Here is a 23,357-nt window from a genome sequence, read left to right on the forward strand (position 1 = left end):
GAATCCTAATTATTGGAAATCAAATAATTATTTGAAACATTTATTGATTTATTTTAAAGATAATGGGTCCAAATAAGGCCAACCTGTCCCACCGGCAGCGTCGTGGATGGAGAATGGATCCGCTGTCGTGCACAGATCCGTGTTCGCTGTCCGTTGAACAAGCATGTGGTGACAAAGAAGCCGCAATTATGGAGCCAAATGCGGTCACAACTGTGCTTTGATGTGACGACACGTGGCTTGGGCAATTTAGTCTGCCTGACTTTTTGTATGGGACTTGTTTTGATAAGATAGATACCTCTAGTTTTTTCTAGAGACAAAAACTTTAAACCGCAATGATTTTTTTTTATTGATATTTAATTTTTTAAAAAAAAATAGAAAGTTTAGAATTAAAAAAAAAAGAGTATGGAAAATTAACACGAAAATTAAATAAAATCGTCATTAGATTTAAGATCATATATATAATTAATTTATTAATCTTCCTTCTTGTGATATTAACGTCTCATAAATAAAAAAAGGACTAATGAAGTCATGGTGAGAACCTTTTCTTCTTTTCTCACCCCACTTTCCTTTTATATATCCCTTTATAAATGAAAGTGGGATTAAGTAGGTTATAAGAAAAAAAAATAATCATTCCCTCCAAATATTCAAATCTAATATTTAAATTTATTTAGGTCAGGTCGGGCCGGGTTAGTCCTCATGGGCAATCCATTTAGTCATTATCTATTTCTTACATTTCACATTCGCATATGAGGATTTGACTTCTTTCATTTCTAAATAAATCATAATCATATACCATCAATTTCATACAAGGAAATGGATTATATGACCAACGAGCATATTAAATTAGAGCTCATAGTTATACACCTGTGAAGGATATATAACAGCTCATTTCAAAGTAATCATGAAGACATTCTACTTGTTATACCCCAGATTTATTTTACTACATTAATCAACATATCTCTTATCCCAAAAATAATAAGAGCATACTTGATTCAAAATATTTATCTATATTCATATATTCATAATTATATTCTAACAACTAAGTTAAACATAATTAGCTAGTTTATGAATATAAAACAAGTGCAAAATAAATCTTCCCTTCTCACTAGAAACTTTCAATCTTTATTTTTTTTTAGTTGCTTTCTTAGACATATGCCATATTGTCGAATCATTCATAGCTATTGGTAGCATGTTAAAGTAGCATCACTAAAAAAAATAAATAAAAGAAATAGTTGAAAGTCTTAAGGGTATTAGATTGGGTTTATATTTATAAACCTATGGATCTCACATAATGAATTGGGATTCAACTATTCATTTTCCAAATGGTCACTTCAACACATGTAGTATGAAACACATGCTACAATATGTTTCTTCCTCTTTAGAAGCGTATGTCATAAAATATTCACATCATACAGATATTAGTTCAAGTGTGTCTCAACATTTACTTGAGTTTTCTCCTTGTGTATCCTCCAACATGTATCAATATAATGAAAACTCTCATCTGGCTATCAGGCAAGTTTAATGGATTGTGGAAAAATCCATTTCAATTATAATAAAAATTTATAAAATAATGTCATCTTAGTAATATATTACTAAAGCAACATATGTATGGATTTGTTGCGACAAAATCAATATTGTCTTGCCTCTACTTGTTTCTTAGCATTAGAGGCGATTGTTTGTGTGAGAGAGTCGATCTCAACTTGTCAGACATACCTTTAATGTGCAAATTAATAACTCATAAAGTAAATGTGTACACATAATGCATAATAAAATATTATTATAATAATGAACACAATGTCTTAAATACTTATGTGTTCAATTATAATCACATCCTATGCAATCTAAGAGATCTAACATGATAAATAAATACATCTCTTAGTATTGGCTTAGTAAAAGAATCAACCACCATCATTCGCGTATACATGTATTTCAAAGTCATTTCCTTCTTTCCAACTATATATCTAATAAAGTTGTACTTCATGTTGATATGTTTGATTTTTCCATGATATTTAGGGGCATTTGTATAAGCAATTGTTAATTGATTATCGTAATAAACTATTACAACTTCTACTCTATTGCTTACTTCACCCAAATTATTGGATCGAAAGCGCTAGAGGGGGGTTGCATGTAACTCCCGTCTTGATCTTTGCGCTAATTTGGGTTGCCTTTTTCTTTTTGCACATCTTCCATACGAGCTTTATGAGTTCGGTAGTAAGCTTGTCTTCTTCATCGTCTGAATCAGGTTCTTCTTTTAATTCCGGTTCGGTTCTACACCTCGATTTCGGTTCGCGTGTTCTGCTAGTACCTGCAATCCTTTTCGACCGGGCGTGCATTAATCTGCTCATGCAATTCAAATTCAGAGAAGAGTTCATCTAATTTAATTGAGGATAAGTCCTTGGATACCTTGTACGCATCTACCATGGATGCTCACAAGGTATTCCTAAGGAAGGCGTTGAGTGCATACCTTATTATATCCTTATTCTCCACTTTCTGGCCTATTGCGTGGAGTCCATTTAGCAGGTCTTGAATTTTGGCTAAATTAGTTTGGTTAATTATAAAGTAAATTAGTTTGGTTTTAATTAAAAGAATTTTGATTATTGAACCAATATGGTTTGTTCTTAAACCAAATTTAAGACTAATGGTTTGGACTTTAGGTTATTGGATATGAGTTTTAGACTTGCTCCTCAAACTTGATAAGTGATCTATATATTGATATACTTGGGAGAGAAATAGAATTAACAAAAAAACATCCTAATTGAGAATTAGATATTTTTGTTTATGCTCCTCCCTCTATTCACCGCCGCCCGAAGCAATCCTCTTGTGTAGTCGCCAATAACAAGGATAAGAATTCTCCTTGTGTCACTGCCCACCAAGGATGACCGCCGGACCTTGTTGTGTCGGCCACTCGATAGGCTTTCTGCCAGCCAATATCTCGCTCTAGCCAGCCCTGCTGATTGCTCCAACTCATGTTGTTGCTGGAGATTTCTGGTTGAAACGTGAACTACAACTTATGTTGCTATTAGATGTTGCTTTTGTTCTAATCAGTAAAGGTTATTGATTGAAACATGGACAACAATTGTTAACAATGACTCATGTTGCTTTTTGCCCCAATCAGTAAAGGTTGTGGATTGAAACGTGGATAGCAATTGTTGTTTTTGCTACAATCAACAAAGGTTGATGATTGATACGTGTACAACAATCTTGAACAATGACTCATGTTACTTGTTGCTCCAAACGCGGAAAGCAACTCGCGTTCAGAATAACAAAGTTTGAGGCTCCGAACAGTGGCTACAAGGGTTATAGTCGTCGATCAATTTGTGCCAGTTGCAATTACCACTGGCACAAATAGGATTATGATCCCTCTCTCGGATCATTCCGTCTTCCCGCTTGGGCTAGTACTAAAGAGAAGACTTGCCTCAAGCTTTGGAATCCCTCTTGACCAATGCTCAACATGGATACAAATAGAGGCGAGACTTCCGAGTGTCGCTTAGTTGATTCCAATTCCACTCTGCATCATATATCAAGTATATGTAGTATAAATTTAATTTCATAAAATTTTATTTCATGATCATGTTTGGTATGTTGTATCATATATGCGTGTGATGTAATAATTAGATTTTAACTATTACTGTTTATATCTTTCACTACACATGTTAATGAAACATATTTTAGCACTTACCATGTCAGGCTCTGCAACAGGAGGAAGGTGGACAAGGTATTCAAGATCTAGAAGCATGTCACTCCACACTCCTATGTCGGACGCTTCGAAGCATTTAAAGCAAGATGTATTCACTTTGGGTGAGATGGGTGCATCACGATTACCTCAAGAGCAGACATTTGGCAAAGGCAAGGTAAAAAATCAGACTCGCCATTGATTAAGAGATTGCTCCAGATCATGAATCGGCTTATAGGGTGAGCAGGTGGCACAGGAGCAATAAACATGCTACTCCTGGACTAGTTTTCTATAGCCAAGCATGGTGCAGCAAACTCTTATGCATTCTTTTGTATGTTGGGACATGTGGTTCATTGAGTGGTAGTAGTATGGAGTCCAGGCATCCTCCCTAAGCTCCGCTTCACCTATTTATTGATGCAATTATCCTCAAGTCAATATTGACCAAGTTGACTGAGCTCGAGTTGGTTCAAGCTTGAATTTTGATGTTTTGACAATATGTGAGAGAGAAGTCAAGTAGGTCAAGGGAGAACCAGATACTTGACTAAGAAAGTCCTAACTAAATGTTAGGAAATATATACTTCTAGTGGAGCTAGGCAGTGGAAGACCTAGTTGGAAACTAGGTAATGGAAGTCCAAGTGGAGCCAGGCGGTGGAAGACCTAGTTTCCCCTTGTTGGGAACTAGGTAATGAAAATCCTAGTGGGGCTAAGTGGTGAAAGACCTAGTTTGAAACTAAGCAATTAAAGTCCTAGTGGGTCTAGTTAATAGAAAAATCTAAGTGGACCAAAGGGTGACCAGACACTTTATGATTGGAAGTTCAACGGGAAGGTTGGTAAGGGAAAGTCTAAGTGACTCAAGGAGGACCGAATACTTAGTGAAAAAGTCCTGGCAGATTAAGGTTGATCGGATGCTAGGCATGAAAAATCCCAACAACTCACGGATGACTTTAACATTGGACAAAAGAACTCTAAACTTAGATTCAAAGTTTACGGTTGATCAATTAATTAGGGTAACTGATTGACCAAAAGTGATCGATTGATAGCAGTTTTGTAGAAAATAGAAGGCTATCAAATCAATTAGCCTAATCAATTAAGTATTGCTGAATGGCAAGGTTTTCGTGAGGGAACACAAGGTTGATGAATTATTGGCTTAATCGATTTAGCATGGTCAATCAATTAAGACAATCAATTAAGAACTTTTAGTGAGATAACAGAAGGTGATGGAATCAATTAGGTAAATCAATTCAGTAGAGGATCAATCCATTAGACTAATTGGTCGAAGCATTTTCACAAAGAACAAAATGCTTTTGAATTAATTGAGATGACTTATCAATCGATTAATGGATAAAAAAGAGTCATTTGGTAAGTTTTGAATAGTCGATCTGATATGACAATCGATTGGGGATACGACCAATCGATTAGGAGATATTTTTTAGCCTAAAAGAAATCCTATAAAAGGGGGTTTCATGAAGACTTTGAAGTGAAGTGTTGTTGCATTTCGGAATCAACAAGAGGCATTTTGGAGCAACAAGAGATCAAGCAAACAAGATGTTCATTGTATTTATATTTACTTTCTTGTTTTTATTCTCGTGTTCAAACTTCACTACAACAAAAACGTAAAAAGACAACGGATTTTATCCATTGTCGTAGACCCTTTAAAACCATTGTAATTGACAGTATTGTTAAAAGTAGGGGCTACGACAATAGTTTTAAATCATTGTCTTTGAATGAAAAGACAATGGTTTAAAATCATTGTTATTTAGAACACTTTTAATAACACTGCCAGTTACAAGGATTTTTGGGGCTATAACAACGATTTTTAACTATTGTCTTTGAGGGTGATAAACAATAACAATAGTTTTAAACCGTTGTCTTTTAATATCAATATATTATATTTCAATATAAATATATAATAAAGAAGCATAATCACAAAAAAAAGAATATTCCCCATATCAATGTCATTCAAAATGTTACTTATACAAAAATTACAATCACAAAAGAAGAAATATGTCTCGTGTTTAAATAAAATTTATCCCAATACAAATAAACAAATAAACTCTATTTACAACTAATGAACAATAGCCAAAAGACTAGAAACTTGTGATGATGGTTCATGCCATGTAAGATTGCACTTAATTATTGTCAACCCAAATCTCATCACAATCTTCAACTTATAGGATTTCATTGGACTCCTCTTTCTCACTTGCTGATTTTTTCATGTCAACCTTTTCTAATATTGTTGATCATTAGTTCCATAATAAATCCAGTCTTCCCCACACCAACTCCATCAAAAAGTCCAATCTTTCACCAAGATATCAACATCCTATTAATATCAAAAGAAATACACTGTTATATGTATGAAAAAAACTTATTCTGAAAGAATAATAAACACACATATATTTTTACAATAGTTACCATAAGTGTGTCTTTGTTATTCTTTCAGAGTCGTGAATGATTCCACAATTTAAAAGTATACATAAATTTGAGATTTTATTTCTGAATATGCAAAAATATGATAATTTAGATTTTACCTTTATATTCTACATCAGTCGTTGATCTTGTGTAGGGTAACACAAACAACTTCCAAGTAAATTGCAAGTGCTAACATGCACAAGGAACAATATAATCTACAATTATAGAAATAAAAACAAAGTTGTTAGATATTGTAAAAACAATCATATAAATCAAGGAAATGTTTATCCGATCTTGTAAAAACATGCAAGCTATTTATGATCAAAAGAGACAAGTTTCAAGATCTTTGAAGAACAAAAAAACTTGAACTTAAAAGAAATAAAAATGCAATGCTAACTTTAAATTGACAAACTATTCAGATTATGTTGATGTTGTTTTAGAAAGTATAACAAATAGAGAAATACAAAAGTATATTACATATAAAGAAAATCATTCACATAAACTAAAATAGAATAACTAGACTTTAAATGTTAAAGAAAAACACACTAAGTTTGTAAAAATATTAAGGAAATTCATGTTTTCCCATAAGAAATCTCGAAATCAACCAAATTTATTAAAAATAAGGTGCATGAAGCATATTCTTATGAATTTGCTGATCTTATTTTTTTTTAGTGCAATTAAATATTCACAATTGACATATGAAAAATATACATGAATAAGCAAGTAATGTGATATATCCCAAAAACTAAAAAGTAAATAATATGGCATATCACAATTTACTATAATCTGGTAGTGTAAATAAGAATATAATAACAAAAATAATAATATTAAACATGGTGTATACCATTCTTAGTTTGTAATGCAGAGAATGAATAAGGAATCTAAAAAAAATCCAACAAGAAAAGTAAAGAGTTTAAAAAGCATTAAAAAGAGGATAGAAGCACCTTCTATGTAAAGTGCAGGGCACTCCGACCGTTCAAATAGTCCATTCTTGTCACTTTCAGGATTTTCGATCCAGTTAACTCTCAACTCCCAAAAAAAAAAGGATTTCAATTTCTGTAAACATAAAAAGGAAATCTTGACGAACCCACACATAGAATACTTCCATAGATGAGCAGAGTCTGCACCACCTCTCAATGACCGTGACGACAAGCTTGCATCAATGCTGCCTATATATTCAATTTCATTCATGATAAACACAAAGATCAAACTTTTCAAATATAGAAGTTCCAATAAAAGGATAGATTTAAATCGGAAGGCAAAAGAGGGAGAAAACAAGTAATCGAATACCTGGCCACAATAGTTTCTCAGATTCACGTCAGACCCATTCTCTAGTAGCAGCGTCACGATCTGAGGAGACACGCCGAGTTAGTAAGACAACCCACAACACGGCGAGAAACATTGAAAGGTCAAATCTTGTAAGAGGAGAAAAAAACCGACCTCGTTGTGGCCCTTGGCAGTGGCGAAATGTAGAGGGGAGTTGAGGCCACGGAAGGTGGAGTACTTGACGAGTCCAAGGTCGAACTCCAGCAACATGCAGGCTTCGATTAGATCAACATCCCAAGCCACAGACACCAATCTCTCGCTAGAGGCCGAGCACTCGAGAGAGTTCCCCATGCCTCCAAACCCAAGCCTCTAGCGTGGGCGCAAGTCGATGGCTGTTGAGGAGCGTGCTACGCCCTCTCCCTCCTCTTCTTTCGGTAGATACAAACGATGCTTGGGTTCCAAGGGAAGCAGAAGCAAACAAACTTAGCAATGGGTCGAAAGGAAAAAGGGATGGATGTTGGTGTTTCCAATCTACCTCAACATTTTGATATACAAACAAAAGTAGTGTAGTTCTAGGGAAACAACTATCACTTTGGGGAGAGGAGCTTTAAGGAGTGTAGTTCGTCGAGAGGGGTGGAAGGCAAAAACATGTGAGGAGAGGAGAAGATCGTGTGAGGAGATCGTGAAGAGGAGATTGTGTGAGGAGAGGGAACATGAAGAGATCGTGCGAGAAGAGGAGAAAGACACAAAAAGCTAGGGTTTAGGAAGACTAAGGATGGAAAACACGCACCCAAAATTTTTCAGAGAGGGAAATCAAAACATGACATTCGAAGGAAAAAAAGAAAAAGAATTAAGTCAAAGACAATGGTTTTAATAAATCATTGTCTTTGACTATATAAAATAATATAAAAATATAATGATTTAAAAAATTATTGTCGTAGCCCTAAAAAATGTTTAAAAACAACGATTTTAGAAAATTATTGTAAAATACGTTGTTGATTTAAAAAAAAAATCCGCTCAACGACAATAATTTTTACAAAATTGTTATCTTTTATCTTTTGGGGAGCTCAAAGACAATGATTTTATTAAAAATTGTTGTCTTTGAGCAAATTAACAATAGTTCCTTCTAAAACCATTGTCTTTATGTTGTTATCTTTTAACAGCTTTGTTGTAGCGCTTGTACGAGGCTCCTTTACCTCTGAAAAGCTTCCAAGAATGAGATTTTCATAGTGAATCTCTGAGAGAGAGTTAGATCTTAGATTAGTCATTTTAAGGAGATGAATACCAAGTAAATCGAAGGTGTTAGTGTTTTGATGTATTTGCTTCAAGTTTCTGCTGTAAATCAAAATCAAAGAAATGAAGTGAGCTATTCCCCCCCCCCCCCCCCCCCCCAATCTCTAGCTCATACAAGTCCTAACACTATTGGTTGCTTACGCATGGATAGTTACAGACAGCAAATAGAATGCCTTACGAGCCCTACAAGACTTGCTCACTATGTCAGCAAGAAGATGAGACCAACAGACACATATTATTTCACTATGTAATTGTGGAGCAAGGTTCATGGTTGGATTGACATCAAATCAGAGAACCACACGGTGACAAGCCTATTTTTCAACCTTTCCAATGGCAATTCGATGGCAAAGGATGAGTGGAGAAAGCACGTTACTTAGCGGTATCTTGTATGATTTTTCTCTTATGGCAAGATCACAATCGATGTCATTTTGAGAGATGTGAGCCTAACATTGAGAGCATGTTTCAGAATGTGTAGACTTATGTCTACTGTTTTGTAGACATCTAATACTTGTATAGCCTCTTTAGTTCGGCTATATATTTAACATTCCAAAAAAATGAGAGAGAAGCTTTGCCATTTAGCTCAGCCTACTCGAGATAAGAAGTTTCACCATTCTATCCAAGACGAGAAGTTTCATCTTTTGGCTCGATCCATTGAGATAAGAAGCTTCTCCATTCTACTCAGTCCACCTGAGATGAGAAGCTTCGTCAATCAGCTCATTCTACCCAAGATAAGAAGTTTCATCCTTCGACTTAGCCCACCCGAGAAGAGAAGCTTCACCATTCGGCTTAGCCTATTCGAGATGAGAAGTCTTACTGATCTGACGTTCCTGCTCGTCTCCTCTTGGCCTCTCCGATCCGATGCTCTTGCTCATCTCCTCTCCCCCTCCCCTGATCTGACGCTCCTACTCATCTCCTGTTGGTCCCACTGATCCAACATCTCTCATTCCAATCCAACTACTCCATCTATTAATAGCACGTGAGACGTCACGTAGGTTAGCATAACATGTGAGACAACACGTGTGTTGTCATAGCACGTGGAACAACATGGTCTATATTGCGTGATCCCACACGATCTTCTATAGTACAAGATGCGGGTGATATAACCCTTTGATATGATGATGTGACACATTCCCTACTAGATACGTGTCCTATCAATCAAAATCTAGAGGAGAGAGATATCATTCCATTCCTTCAGCAGTGATATAAAAGAAACTCGCTCCTGTGAGCAAAGATAGACCCACACATATATGCACAAACCTCCACCATCTTCTCATTTTTCATTGTTCTTATTCTTCACTTTCTCTATTAGAAATTGACTTAAGCGTAGGACTGGTTGAGCTAGGCCACCCCTAACCTCCATTATAACTCTCTTTCTCTTGAGCTTCACAGTCATTCTTAGTGACCCTACTCTCCCTTAACATTCAATGACTTCATCAACATAGCAGACAGTTGTCTGATGACTTATGATCATCAACAATCTCAAGTAGGAATAGTTATATGATATTAAAAATATTAAGCAAAATAGATAGGCATAGTTTACTTTGTTTCATAAAAATTATGTGATTAAATTGACTTAAGCAATATCATATAGGTAGGTCATCAAGCTTAGTTAAAAAATGCATTATCTCAATACTATCATTAACTAAAAATAATGTTTACAAATGGTTTGATCCATACAATCAATTACTAGAACTACTGGTTGTCATATTTAGTTTGTATGTAAGTTTGTTAATTATATCTAAATGAATTGGCTAATAAGTATAATTATTTTGACTTGTGTCATACTTCTTACTATTGAAGGATTGTCTAACAAAGTGGAGCTGGTCTTTAAATAGTTTAATTTAGTTTGATGAAAATCATATTATTTAATTGATTATTGACAAAGCTCGAATGCTTTATTTGTATACCGTAGGAAATGAAAACATATGCATAAATAGTTGCAAAAAAAAAAACCACATATCTAGCATAAGTTACATTTGATGAGTAAATTGAGTCATTTTATAGAATTCTTTTGTCAAACTTTTCCAAAAGGTAAGGGCGAGGGAAAAGGGCATTCATGAGTGAATCTATATGAAAAACACATTAGCATTATAAATAATGGCTCCTTTGTGTCTTTTCTTAGCATATCATAAATCCACTCAGGGGATTACTAGTTAACATCTTTGATAACTAGAATTCAAAATGCAAAAATTTTAAATTTTGCAATGTGGTTGTGACTTTCACAACCAACAACATGACATTATTGCTCGAGATCCCAAATAGAGGCATGCATATAAAGATAAATTCCAATGTTACTTCTAGAGAATTATATAAAAGATATTTTATAAGGAATGAGCTAAATTGATCTATATTGGAACACCTAATAAAAACTATTATCTCCGCATGGAATCAGATGAGAATGTTAGGTCATTTTATAAATTTTATATTATGTATATTTTTTTCTTCTATTTTATTTGCTTCTTCTATTATATGATGCATCAACTCTCAATATTTGGAGAAGTATTTGTCATAATGACTCCTAGTCATATCATTGTGTTACTTTATATGAAGGGATTTATTGGTCTACCTGTTGTAAGTCGTAAATATGTAATTATTTCATTTTACATAAATAGCTAATAGCATCCAATAATTTATTTATAACATAGACTTTGTTTCTTAATTATGTCCCTACTCAACATCCAACCAACATCGTAGGACCGATAATAAATAAGTGGAGGTCTGCTTATTCTCATATTAATAAAGTAACCTCTCTAGGTAAACATAAGGTGTATTTATTATAATCCTATTTTCTATGTAAAAAGTTGTTAGTTGAGTATATATTGTTAATGATTATTTAGATTATTATTAATATTCTTCCTAAATCCGATGAAGTCCATTTACTTGGACCCACTCGCCACTCAATTTGAGATAACATCACAACAAGGCGACACATTTATTGCATAAATCGATATAGACTTATCAGAGGTAGTTGAATGTTCATTTTATATTTTAAAGGAAAAAACTATTGAATTCCTTAGCCGTTAGAATGAAGAATTAGTGATATTAAATAAATAATTAGTTGTATTCCGGAAAGGAAAGATTATCTTATCCAACTAGGCATCCTGCAGAATATCCTCCTATTGAAGATTCATCGATCAATTTGATAAGAAGAGAACACAACAAAAGTTGCTATGACTTCAAAGACACTCCTAAAGATATACTGCAATGATCCCGGATACAAGAAAATCAGAAGGAGTGTTAAATATTTTATTTAGATATTTTTTAAAAAATATCTAAATGCATTTTTTTCACTTTTATAATAATTTTCTTTAATTTATATAAATTTAAAATATTTTTCATCTATTTTTTTATATTTTAAATAAAATTTTAGGTTGTGATCTTAAATTTATAATCTGGATTTATTTTTGTTTATAAAAATTTATATATATTTTTTGTTTTATATTATAATATTTTTTTAATGGATATAATATAATCTTAATTTCATTTATAATCCATATTAATTTTTATTTATAAAATTATATGATTTTTGTCTCAATTTATTTTAAATTCCGTGTTAATTATTTTTGATATATTTTATTAAAATAAAATGGATTAATAATTTCTTATCAAATTCGTCTCTAATTGATATAAATTTAAAATAATTTTTTAATTAAAATATTAATTATTAATAAGCATGTCCCATATATATTTTTATGTGTCAGCTAAATTTAGTAAATTAAAATCAATAAAATGTTAGGTAAAAATACTGACTAAATCTAAGGTTAGTAAAAAAATTAAATTTTAATGGCAACTCTCATTTTGGTTAGTAATAAATTATAAGCAAAATAAATTTATCTAATAAAAAATTAAATATTATTCATAAATTTAATTTTAGTTGATAAAAAATTAAATTTTATCAAATATAATTTTAACTAAAAAACTAAATATTCTCACTTAAATCTAATTTTGGTCAATAAAAAATTAATATTATCGGTAAAATATAACTTTGGCAAGTATACAATTAAATATTATCGGCCAAATAGATCGTAAAAATTTAAATTTTACCGATCAAATTTAAGTTTGGTCAGTAAATATAAAATATTACAATGAGACCACCAAAATTGAAACGTTTAATATCAAAATTGATTTTGTAAGGATAAAACTCAGCGATAATCTCATCTTTTCTGTGGTGATGGTGTCCAATATGTTTTATAGGAAAATAAATGAGTCGTTAAGTGAAATATCTTATAATGTTCTTTAAATCACATCAGGCATTGGATGGTCACGTGATGGTAAAAGATGATTTATTCATTTATATTTTCGTTAATTCGTTTTTAGACAGAGAGAAAGAGATAAATTAGGGATGATTATTAATTTTAAACAATTGAATAGCGTACGGAAAACGATAGGCATCCGGTTACTTAATCAAAGTTGAACAATGGTAATACTATTGTGTGCTATAGCTAATTGTACGTCACAAAGAAACACTCCACTTCACTTCGGACGATCAGGTGATGACACATGCGATTTTTTAAAAGAAAAAAAAAATGAGAAATGAATCACCTCGAGCCTCGAGGCCCCACAAATCACAATTTGACGATCCCAAAATCAGCTATTTGGATAAATCGTATAACACCTACGCAATTTAGGAACTCGTCGGTGAGACGGAGGAGAGCGACGAAGGCTTCGGCATCTGCAGCGAGGTGGCTGCCGAAGAGAGGAGGGATGGCAGCTCGGCGGTATCACTTCTCAGGACAGGGACACGGAGTTCGTCGGAGTGTTTGCTGACGTCATGGCGCTGGGGGGCGGGGGCGGGGGCGCGGACATCTCCATGTTCCGTGTCTCGGTAATTAAACGCCTCATTTGGTAAATAACTATTGATAGTCGCACACAATCTACCTACAAAATCTTCCACTGTAATCTTGCTGTTTTCCTACTCAGATCTGAAATCAAACAAGCATTAATTCAAATCCACGTCGAGATCAATCTTCATCCCTTACTTTACTTACACCCAAGTTAAGCATCACTAAAAGCGTACCAATACCGGCGATTCCATCATCTTCCTCCTCTCTGGCCGGAGATAAAACTTTAAGTAGCACAAGATTGCAAAAATGGAGAAGGAGACAGAAGCAGCAGAAGGCAACCTGCGTCAGTCAGTGAGCGACTGCGCGCTCCAGGGGATGCTTTAATGTCTCGCAGTGAGTACGGTCACCTCCCGCACATGGCGTCCCGGTTGTTGCTCCGGCTCGTCGCCGGCGCGCTCCTCCTCCTGGTCGGTCTCCCCGGCGGGACGCCGGATCTGGCCTCCGACACTGCCGCGCTCGTGGCTTTGCGCGATGCCATCGGTCGCTCCGCTCTGCCCACGTGGAACTCCTCCGTCCCAACCTGCAGCTGGCCGGGGGTCACCTGCGTCTTCGGCCGGGTCGACGAGCTCCGCCTCCCCGGCGTTGGCCTCATTGGCCAGATTCCGGCCGCCGTCGGTAACCTCACCGCCCTCCACACGCTCAGCCTCCGGTTCAATGCTCTTTCTGGTCCTCTGCCCGGTGAGCTAGCGCGCCTCGTCGAGCTCCGCAACCTCTACCTCCAGGACAACCGCCTCTCCGGCGAGATCCCGCTCTTTCTCGCCTCCATGAAGAGCCTCGTCCGCCTCAACCTTGCTGGCAACCAATTCACCGGTCGGATTCCTTCGGAGCTCAACAACCTCACCCGCCTTGGCACGCTCTACCTGGAGAGCAACAGGCTCAGCGGCGAGATCCCGCCGCTTGACATCCCCAGCTTGGTCCAGTTCAACGTGTCTTACAACCAGCTCAACGGATCTATACCGGCCGGCCTCCGTTCCCAGCCCAAGAACGCGTTCCTCGACACCAGCCTCTGCGGCGGCCCCCTGGGGTTGTGCCCAGGCGAGATCGCGCCTTCTCCCTCAGCGGAGGGAGCTTCTGGGAACAATGCCGGCGGCGGCGTCTTTCCAGAGTCCGGCAAAAAGAAGAAACTCTCCGGCGGGGCGATCGCCGGGATTGCGATTGGTGCCGCCGCCTTCGTGCTCCTCCTGCTCGTTGCGCTCATCCTTCTCTGCCGTGGCAGGATCGGCGCCGCTGCTTCCGGCACGAAGCCGATGGAGACAGCGGAGCTTGCAGAGGAAAGGGATAAAGGTCCCGGAGATGGAAGAGCGAACACTAACGGAGCGGCAGTGACCTCAACCGCTGTCACCGCCGCCGCAAAATCTTCGTCTGCTTCCAGCGGCGGCCCCGGGGTTAAGAAACTCGTGTTCTTCGGCAGCCGGAGAACAACGCCGGCCTTCGATCTAGAGGATCTCCTGCGTGCGTCTGCAGAGGTGTTGGGGAAGGGAACCTTCGGGACAACCTACAAGGCGGTGCTCGAGTCGGGGGAGGCGGTGGCCGTGAAGCGGCTCAAAGACGTGAATCTGCCGGAGGCGGAGTTCAAGGAGAGGATCGAGGCCATCGGCGCCATGGACCACCTCAACCTTGTTTCCCTCACGGCCTACTACTTCAGCGCCGACGAGAAGCTCCTCGTCTACGAGTTCATGTCCACGGGCAGCCTCTCAGCTCTCATGCACGGTAACCCCCCTCTTAATTAGCATCCGAATGCCGTCTCCGGCCAGAATTCATGCTAAATTCACCGATCATCTTCTCAGGCGACAAAGGGTCCGGCCAAGCGGCCCTCAACTGGGAGACAAGAACCGGCATCGCCCTTGCGGCGGCTCGAGGCCTGCAGCACATCCACTCCGCAAGCCCGTCGACTTCTCACGGCAACGTCAAGTCCTCCAACGTCCTGCTCACCGAGTCGTACGAAGCTCGACTTTCCGACCACGGCCTGGCTCTGCTCGCGGCGGGGTCCACTTCCCCTGCTCTTCGCGCGGCAGGGTACCGAGCCCCGGAGGTCACGGATCCCCGGAAGGTATCGCAGAAAGCGGATGTGTACAGCTTCGGAGTTCTCCTCCTCGAGCTGCTCACGGGCAAAGCGGCGGCGCAGGCCGTCCTGAACGAGGAGGGAGTAGACCTCCCGAGGTGGGTGCAGTCGGTCGTCGGGGAGGCGTGGACTGCAGATGTGTTCGACGCCGAGCTGCTCCGGTGGCAAAACGCGGAGGAGGAGGAGGAGATGGTGCGACTCCTGCAACTGGCCATGGATTGCGTGGCACACTACCCAGACAAGAGGCCTTCCATGTCCGAGGTGATAGCTCGGATCAGATCAATAAGAAGTAAATCGTGATCGTGCTGAATCTTTTAGTTTCTTGACGAGGAAACAAAGTCCATTCTTTTTTGTTGGTTGCCTGTGATTAAGCAATTGGTTACTTGTTTGTTTCTTTTTTGTTTTCCAAGGATTTCGAAAACCACACACTGTTGTGGATTACTTGGTGTTGAAATCTTCATAGGTTTCCTTAATTATGTAAGTAATATAATTTTCTTTTTTATAATCTGACAATTTTTTTTTCAGTTTGTGTATTAGATTAATCCGAAGTATAATTTTTTATCTTTAATAGGATTTGAATTTAGTTATCTTATTTGTTCCTTAAATAATAATTACTTTCATGATGGGAGGAGGAAGCTTCTTAGTTGGAGTGATATATCGGTTCCATGGGCCATGGCAAGATTAGTAAATGATAGGGATATTTTTTATCTTTTATATGAGAGAGATATTTTATCAGTCGAAAATCAACTTCAAAATCTATTAGCATGTACTCATATAAATACCAACTACATTGATCATGGGACTTCTTTGTCGTGTAGTTGATTCTTGAGTTTAGTTAGAATTTAGTTAAAAACATTTATTCACGAGTTTGACTGAAAAATTTCAATAACGTAAAATCATTAAAAAAAAATTAATCTTATTTATCATATTTTTTAAGTTAAATTAATATTCTATCATATTTTTCATCTTGAAATTACTTTTTTTAAATCTCACCATGAAATCTATCTCAACATAAAAATAGTAATATTAAGGTCATCTCCTAGATATTTTCTCGTAACACTATAATTTCCTACCGAGAGTAGTAAATATCAGACGAGACTACTCTGATGCCTAAATTAGTATAAAGGTTGGATAATAATCCGAAAAAGATAGAAGAATTAGAAACATGATTAGAGAATCCCCCTCTCACTCTTTACTTTCTCTTTTCCTTACTTTTATAGAGAGAAAACCCTAGAAACTCTTCTTATTAAGGGGTTATTAATGGGTCATTCATGGGATTAAAGGGTCATTTATAAGTTATTAAAGGATCATTAAGGGATCTTATTGTAACCATCTTGCTCTTTAATTTAATAATTGATGCATGCCGAGAGCTTGAGAGGTGTGCAGGTAGGTAACTCGGATCGGTTTGGAGTTGGACCATCCCAGAAGATGAACTGTCTCGAAAGATGAGATACTAGCACATAATCCCCGCGTTGACCGAGGCCTAGAGAATACCACCCAGACTCTCTATTAACGGAGTCAAGGGCTCATTACGTGGACCCTTAGTTGGACTTTGTGGTTGTTTTGATGTAATCAACCAAGTTAGTTAGATCCTGTTTATTTTTAATCCCTGTGTCTAAGTGTGCAGGAGCTTAGGAGCGCAGGAAGTCAAGCGGAAGACACAGCTAGCGAGAAGGACGGCACGGGAAGGGAGTCGACGGGCTCGGTGCGTCCGAAGGACGGGAGAGATGCAGAAGAGTACACCGGTGGGCGAGAAGAATGTGTGCGAGGTTCGAGGGACGTAAAGCCGGGATAGAAGACTGCTCGAGGAAAAGGCCGAAAATTGGGGTCGGATGAGTCATATTCCGGTTAGCCGCAATCACCCAAGCTCCTCAACCTTGGAGGCACCTCCAATAAGTGTTGAAGGTGCCTTCAACAATGGAGGCGCCTTCAACACTGCTTGAGGCGCCTCCAAGCTGGTCAACTCGACCGTTTGAGCACGGATAGAGTTTTATTCGCTTGACTTGGTTAGAGGCGTCTTGGACCTTTGTTGGAGATGCCTTGGACCTTCGAGACAGAATTTCCAGGAGCTATTTAAAGGCCCCTGGATCTAGGAAATTATAATTTAATCAAGCATTCAATTCCTAACAACTTGTGAGCTCTTTTAGTGTGTAAAAAGGCTTCTCGCCTACGGTGAAAGAGACATTCTAGTGGAGCTATTCAACCACCTTGGATTAACAACCGTCTTGGTTGTAACCAAATTAATTTCTTGTCTCTTATTTAATTCTGCCTTTTACTTTAATTGTTGCTATTTAGTTTGAGTTGAGAACCGAGGAGGGTATACTTTTATTTTGCAAACAATTCACCCCCCCCCCTCTTGTCGGTCCCTCTGCACCGACAAGTGGTATCAGAGTCTGACCGCCTCAGAAGGACTAACTGTCAACTGAAGCACAAAGATCAAGACGATGGTCGGAGCGAACATTCATCCCCCGAAGTTTGACGGAGACTTTACTACATGGAAACGTAAAATGGAGGTATTTTTTTAAAACCGAATTCGATATTCTTTTAATAATGAAATATGGATATACAACGTCAAAAGACAAAGAAGAATGCAACTGGACAAAGAAGGAGCAGGCCGATTTCGTGACCAATGAAAAGGCAAAATTTCACCTGCTCAGTGTTCTGCCGCCCCAGGAGATAAGTCAGATCGGAAGCTACGACTCCGCCAAAGACCTCTGGGATAAATTCCTGGAGCTCCACGAAGGCACCTTAGAAGCAAAGCTAACGAGGCGTGATATCCTCCGGACTCAGCTGACGAATCTCCGGATGAACACCAACGAGAAGGTAGTGCAACTCCAAGCGAGAATCAAGGAGCTAATAACGCAACTGACAAATCTCGACGAATCGGTATCAAACCGAGATTCCATCCGTTATGTACTCAACGCCTTCCCAAGGACTCCAGAGTGGGCGTCCTTAGTAGATGCTTACTACATCTCTAAGCCTAAACAAGTAGAAAAGTCGAACCTCAACATTGCCCTATAAGCCGAAAAGGACGATCCTGACTCCGAAACATCGATCAACGAAACCGAAGAAGCACTACTGGTAAGACGTTTCAATAAATTTCTTTAAACTAATAAATTTAAATCGCAGTCGAGGAAGCAACATCGCAACAAAAGGACAGTCCAGTACTACAACTGCAACAAGGAAGGGTACATCAAGGATAACTACCCCAAATTAAAGAAAAAGGACAACGAAAAGTCTCGAAGATCGACGTCCTCGAAGAACAAAATCCTGAAGGCCACGTGGGATGATTCGACATCCTCCAAATCTGAAGTCGAACCCTTCTCGGGACTAGCGCTGATCGCCAACCATCTGCTAGAAGAAGAGTTAAGCTCAGAAATGAGCATAGATGAAGGGGGAGGAACATCAGAAGAGGAAAGTTATGATGAAAGGGGAGCATCACAAAGTAAGATAAGTAAGGTACGTGCTCTAAACCCTAAACAGTCGTTCCAATTTATTAAAGCTCTTTCTAAAGACTTAGCTGAATTAGAAAAAGAAATTACTAATTTAAATAAAATGTTAGATAATTTGAAATCTGAAAATGATAAATTGAAACTCCAAATTGAAAAGTTAAAATCTGATACATGTTTAAATACTAATGTCTTTCAAAAATAAAAAATTAAGGTTTATGAAAAATTAAATTGGTATATAAGAAAACATCTGGGTTAACTTAGAAGAATACCTAAAGGCTATATACCCCCTAAGTTTTTAACTAACCCTGCTGCAAGGAATCTATACTAGGTTCCAAAATCTTTACTGAATTAAATCTCTTTAAGTTAAAGCTTTCAGAAGAAAATTAAACATTAAAATTTCTTTATGAAACTTTGACTAAGGAAGTGGTTGTTGCTCTAATAACCAAGAAGGCATAGTGCCTCACCACGATTTGGAAGCCAAACTATTGAAAATAAAATATTTAATTAACTTTCTGATAAAAGTATTAAAATTAAAAATAGATAATACTTTGAAAAGTTTTTAAACATTTTTTTGAAAATTTTCCAAAAACATCTTTTTCAAGAAAAATGTTTCTTGAATTTTTCTCTTACTTAGAAAATTTTTAACTTGGAAATTTTTTGTACTTTGTTCCCCTCTCTTTTTGCTGTGATCAAAGGGGGAGATAGTTAAGTACAAGTTTAAGTTTAGGAGTAGTTAGGGAAATTATAAATTTTTTTAAACTTATGTTGCAAATTCTATTATTGTAATTTTTGTACTTAAAATGTTAGTTTAGTAATTTTCTTAAAATTACTATTTGGTTGTTTTTTCCCTAACTTGAAATTGGATTGATGCACATAAAAAAGGAGGAGATTATTGGACTCCGTGGTTGTTTTGATGTGATTAACCAAGTTAGCTAGGTCCTGTTTATTTTTGATCCCTGTGTCTAAGTGTGCAGGAGTTTAGGAGCGCAGGAAGTCGAACGGAAAACGCAGCTAGCGAGAAGGACGCCACTGGAAAGGAGCTGACAGGCTCGGTGCGTCCGAAGGACAAGAGAGCTGCGGAAGAGTACACCGGTAGACAAGAAGAATGTGTGCGACGTTCGAGGGACATAAAGCCGAGATAGAAGACTGCTCGAGGAAAAGATCGGGAATTGGGTTCGGGTGAGCCCTATTCCGGTTGACCACAATCACCCAAGCTATCGGAGCATTGGAAGCCAAAAGGAAGTATAAAGGAGCTAGAACGCTAGCTGGAGGTGCCCTCAATGAAGCAATGGAGGCGCCTGCGTTGTCCTCAACCTTGGAGGCGCCTCCAATAAGTGTTGAAGGCGCCTTCAATAATGGAGGCGCCTTTAACACTGCTTGAGGCGCCTCCAAGTTGGTCAACTCGACCGTTTGAGCGCGGATAGAGTTTTATCCGCTTGACTTGGTTAGAGGCGCCTTGGACCTTTGTTGGAGGTGCCTTGGACCTTCGAGATAGAATTTCCAGGAGCTATTTAAAGGCCCCTGGAGCTAGGAAATTATAATTCAATCAAGCATTCAATTCCTAGCAACTTGTGAGCTCTTTTAGTGTGTAAAAAGGCTTCTCCGCCTATAGTGAAGGAGACATGCTAGTGGAGCTGTTCAACCGCCTTGGATTAACAACTGTCTTGGTTGTAACCAAGTTAATTTCTTGTCTCTTATTTAATTTTGTCTTTTACTTTAATTGTTGCTATTTATTTTGAGTTGAGAACCGAGGAGGGTATACTTTTATTTTACAGGCGACCCTTACTTACCATATGCATCACAAGTATCACTTTCAAGTCTAATGAAGGAGGGTGTACGTCGACTGACTGGACAAATATTCTACTTAACTATCGATATGGTCCATGTGACTAAGTACCTAAAGGAGTTGATGTGATGATAATTAATCGAAATATGTCAAGGACTAAAAGAGAAATAAATCTATGATTGAGTCATAATCAGGGGAATAAGTGACAATTTTATCCCCAATAGAGGAAATACTCAATCCGCAACTATGTTCGAGTCGGAAAAGAATAGCGAACTCGATCTCATGACTCTCGAATAACCATGGAATTGGAGAGAGAATAACTTGATCCACAACTATGTCTGAGTCAAAAGAGAATAGGTCAATCAATGACTAAGTCCTAGTTGGGAGAGAATAACGAACTCGATCTTATGATTCCAGAGTACTTGTGGAGTTGGAGAGAAAATAGTTCGATCCACAGCTATGTCTGAGTCATAAGAGAGTAGGTCAATATGCGACTATATCCAAGTCGGAAGTAAATAATAAGCTCGATCTCACAACTCCTGAATGTAAGGATCTTGAAGGCAAAAACAACACAAGTGCAGCGGAATAAATACAAGATCCTTTCAGAAGATCCATGCAAAGGAAACCGTATACTAGTTGTGATGAGAGTTATACCTTTGTTGAGTAAACATGAACTCCCAATACTAACTTTGTCCTCTTTGGATCTTAGCATGATCAAGTGTTCACGCGTGTTTTGATATCCACACAAACATGTTTCATCCGTCTCACGAACTCACAAACTTGGAGAAGAAAAACCACCTAAGATTGTTCTAGCAACTAAACAAAGAGGTTTCAGTCAAAAAGGAAGAAGAAGAGGAGGAGGAAGAACACAAGTGTTGCACACAAAATGAATCAAAATCCCATTTTGTATTTATTTAATCAATTGTCTTAATTGGCATTAATTTTCCATTAATCCAATTAAGTCTTTTGGTTTTCATCCAATGCATGATCAATTTAAAATTAACCTTTTCTCTTTCTTGGTGAATTCGAGTTCACCCAATGAGTCTGACTCATTGATCCTCATCAATCTAAATTGACTCCATGAGTCTAATTCGAATTGCACTCAATCTAATAGTTGGATCCAATTGAATCTAATTCAATGAGTTTAATTCGGATTAGACTTAATCCAATGATCCATCATATGAACCTATCTCCAAATTAGCATGTTCTTTGTGTGTGTAATCCAGTAAGTTCTCGTAACGTTGGTAATATCTCTAAAATCATTTTAGATACATAAGTAATAAGTGACATCTAACAATGCATCATTGCTACCTAAGTAACGAGAATGTCAAGATTCGACTTAATCTTTCCGTATCTATTATTTTGTATGACTCAATCCTTTTATCCTTGATATCTAAATTGATCAATGAGGTATAGACCGTGTTATCCTCATATCAATCTTTATGTTTCTTGATCTCTAAGTAGATACACTCAATCAAATAAGCTCAATATCTCATATTCACTCATTTGAACATGACCATGTATTCTGGTTACCCAATGATTGACTTTATAGTCCACCTTATTATAGGTGATGTTTGTCGATACCAAAGTACATAACTCTTTATGTAGGGAACTATAGTGACTTCAGATCTAAGGACTATTCATACTAATAGTTACTATGAGAATGTTTATGGCAATTATATAACAACCCATCAAATATTCTTATGATGGGTCATTTAATACATATTCTCTAATATATACTCATGTGTCAATATCCATGACTTGTAAAATTAAGTCATCCATTGACCTAGATGCTAGTCTCAATGCATTAATATTGTCTTTGTATATTAATATCTAATTAGAGATAGTTAAGAGTAGTGTTCTATATATGTATCTATAATATCTCATTATCAATTCAACAAATTGATATATTATAGACTAGAATCTACTACCTTAGAATATTATTGCACTTCTTCATTCGGCACTGAACTAAAGTAAATATAATAATAAACTTTATTTTTTATTAATTAATGAAATATGATACAAAAAGTGTCTTTATTAATCCACCTTATTATAGGTGATGTTTGTCGATACCAAAGTACATAACTCTTTATGTAGGGAACTATAGTGACTTCGGGTCTAAGGACTATTCATACTAATAGTTACTATGAGAATGTTTATGGAAATTATATAACAATCCATCAAATATTCTTATGATGTGTCATTCAATACATATTCTCTAATATATACTCATGTGTCAACCTGATATCTCATATCCATGACTTGTAAAATTAAGTCATCCATTGACCTAGATGCTAGTCTCAACGCATTAATATTGTCCTTGTATATTAATATCTAATTAGAGATAGTTAAGAGTAGTGTTATATATATGTATCTATAATATCTCATTATCAATTCATATAACAATCCATCAAATATTCTTATGATGAGTCATTCAATACATATTCTCTAATATATACTCATGTGTCAACCTGATATCTCATATCCATGACTTGTAAAATTAAGTCATCCATTGACCTAGATGCTAGTCTCAACGCATTAATATTGTCTTTGTATATTAATATCTAATTAG

General features: G+C 37.2%; 1 protein-coding gene across 1 annotated transcript; it reads left to right on the forward strand.

Annotated features, from left to right (window-relative positions):
* Nucleotides 1–13,554: 13,554 nt before the first annotated feature.
* On the forward strand, nt 13,555–15,988 carry LOC122047506 (probable inactive receptor kinase At1g48480). Its single transcript, XM_042608854.1, has 2 exons — nt 13,555–15,195; nt 15,273–15,988. The coding sequence occupies exons 1-2, from the start codon at nt 13,809–13,811 to the stop codon at nt 15,845–15,847; spliced, it is 1,962 nt and encodes a 653-aa protein (XP_042464788.1). The 5' UTR covers nt 13,555–13,808; the 3' UTR covers nt 15,848–15,988.
* Nucleotides 15,989–23,357: the final 7,369 nt, after the last annotated feature.

This window comes from Zingiber officinale, chromosome 2B (genome assembly GCF_018446385.1).
Source record: "Zingiber officinale cultivar Zhangliang chromosome 2B, Zo_v1.1, whole genome shotgun sequence".
Classification (NCBI taxonomy): domain Eukaryota; kingdom Viridiplantae; phylum Streptophyta; class Magnoliopsida; order Zingiberales; family Zingiberaceae; genus Zingiber; species Zingiber officinale.

Excerpts from the sequence above, each read along its gene's own strand:
- LOC122047506 (XM_042608854.1), top strand. The coding sequence starts at position 13,809 with ATGTCTCGCAGTGAGTACGGTCACCTCCCGCACATGGCGTCCCGGTTG. Across the intron at positions 15,196-15,272 it reads CCTCTCAGCTCTCATGCACG|GCGACAAAGGGTCCGGCCAA; the intron begins GTAACCCCCCTC and ends TCATCTTCTCAG.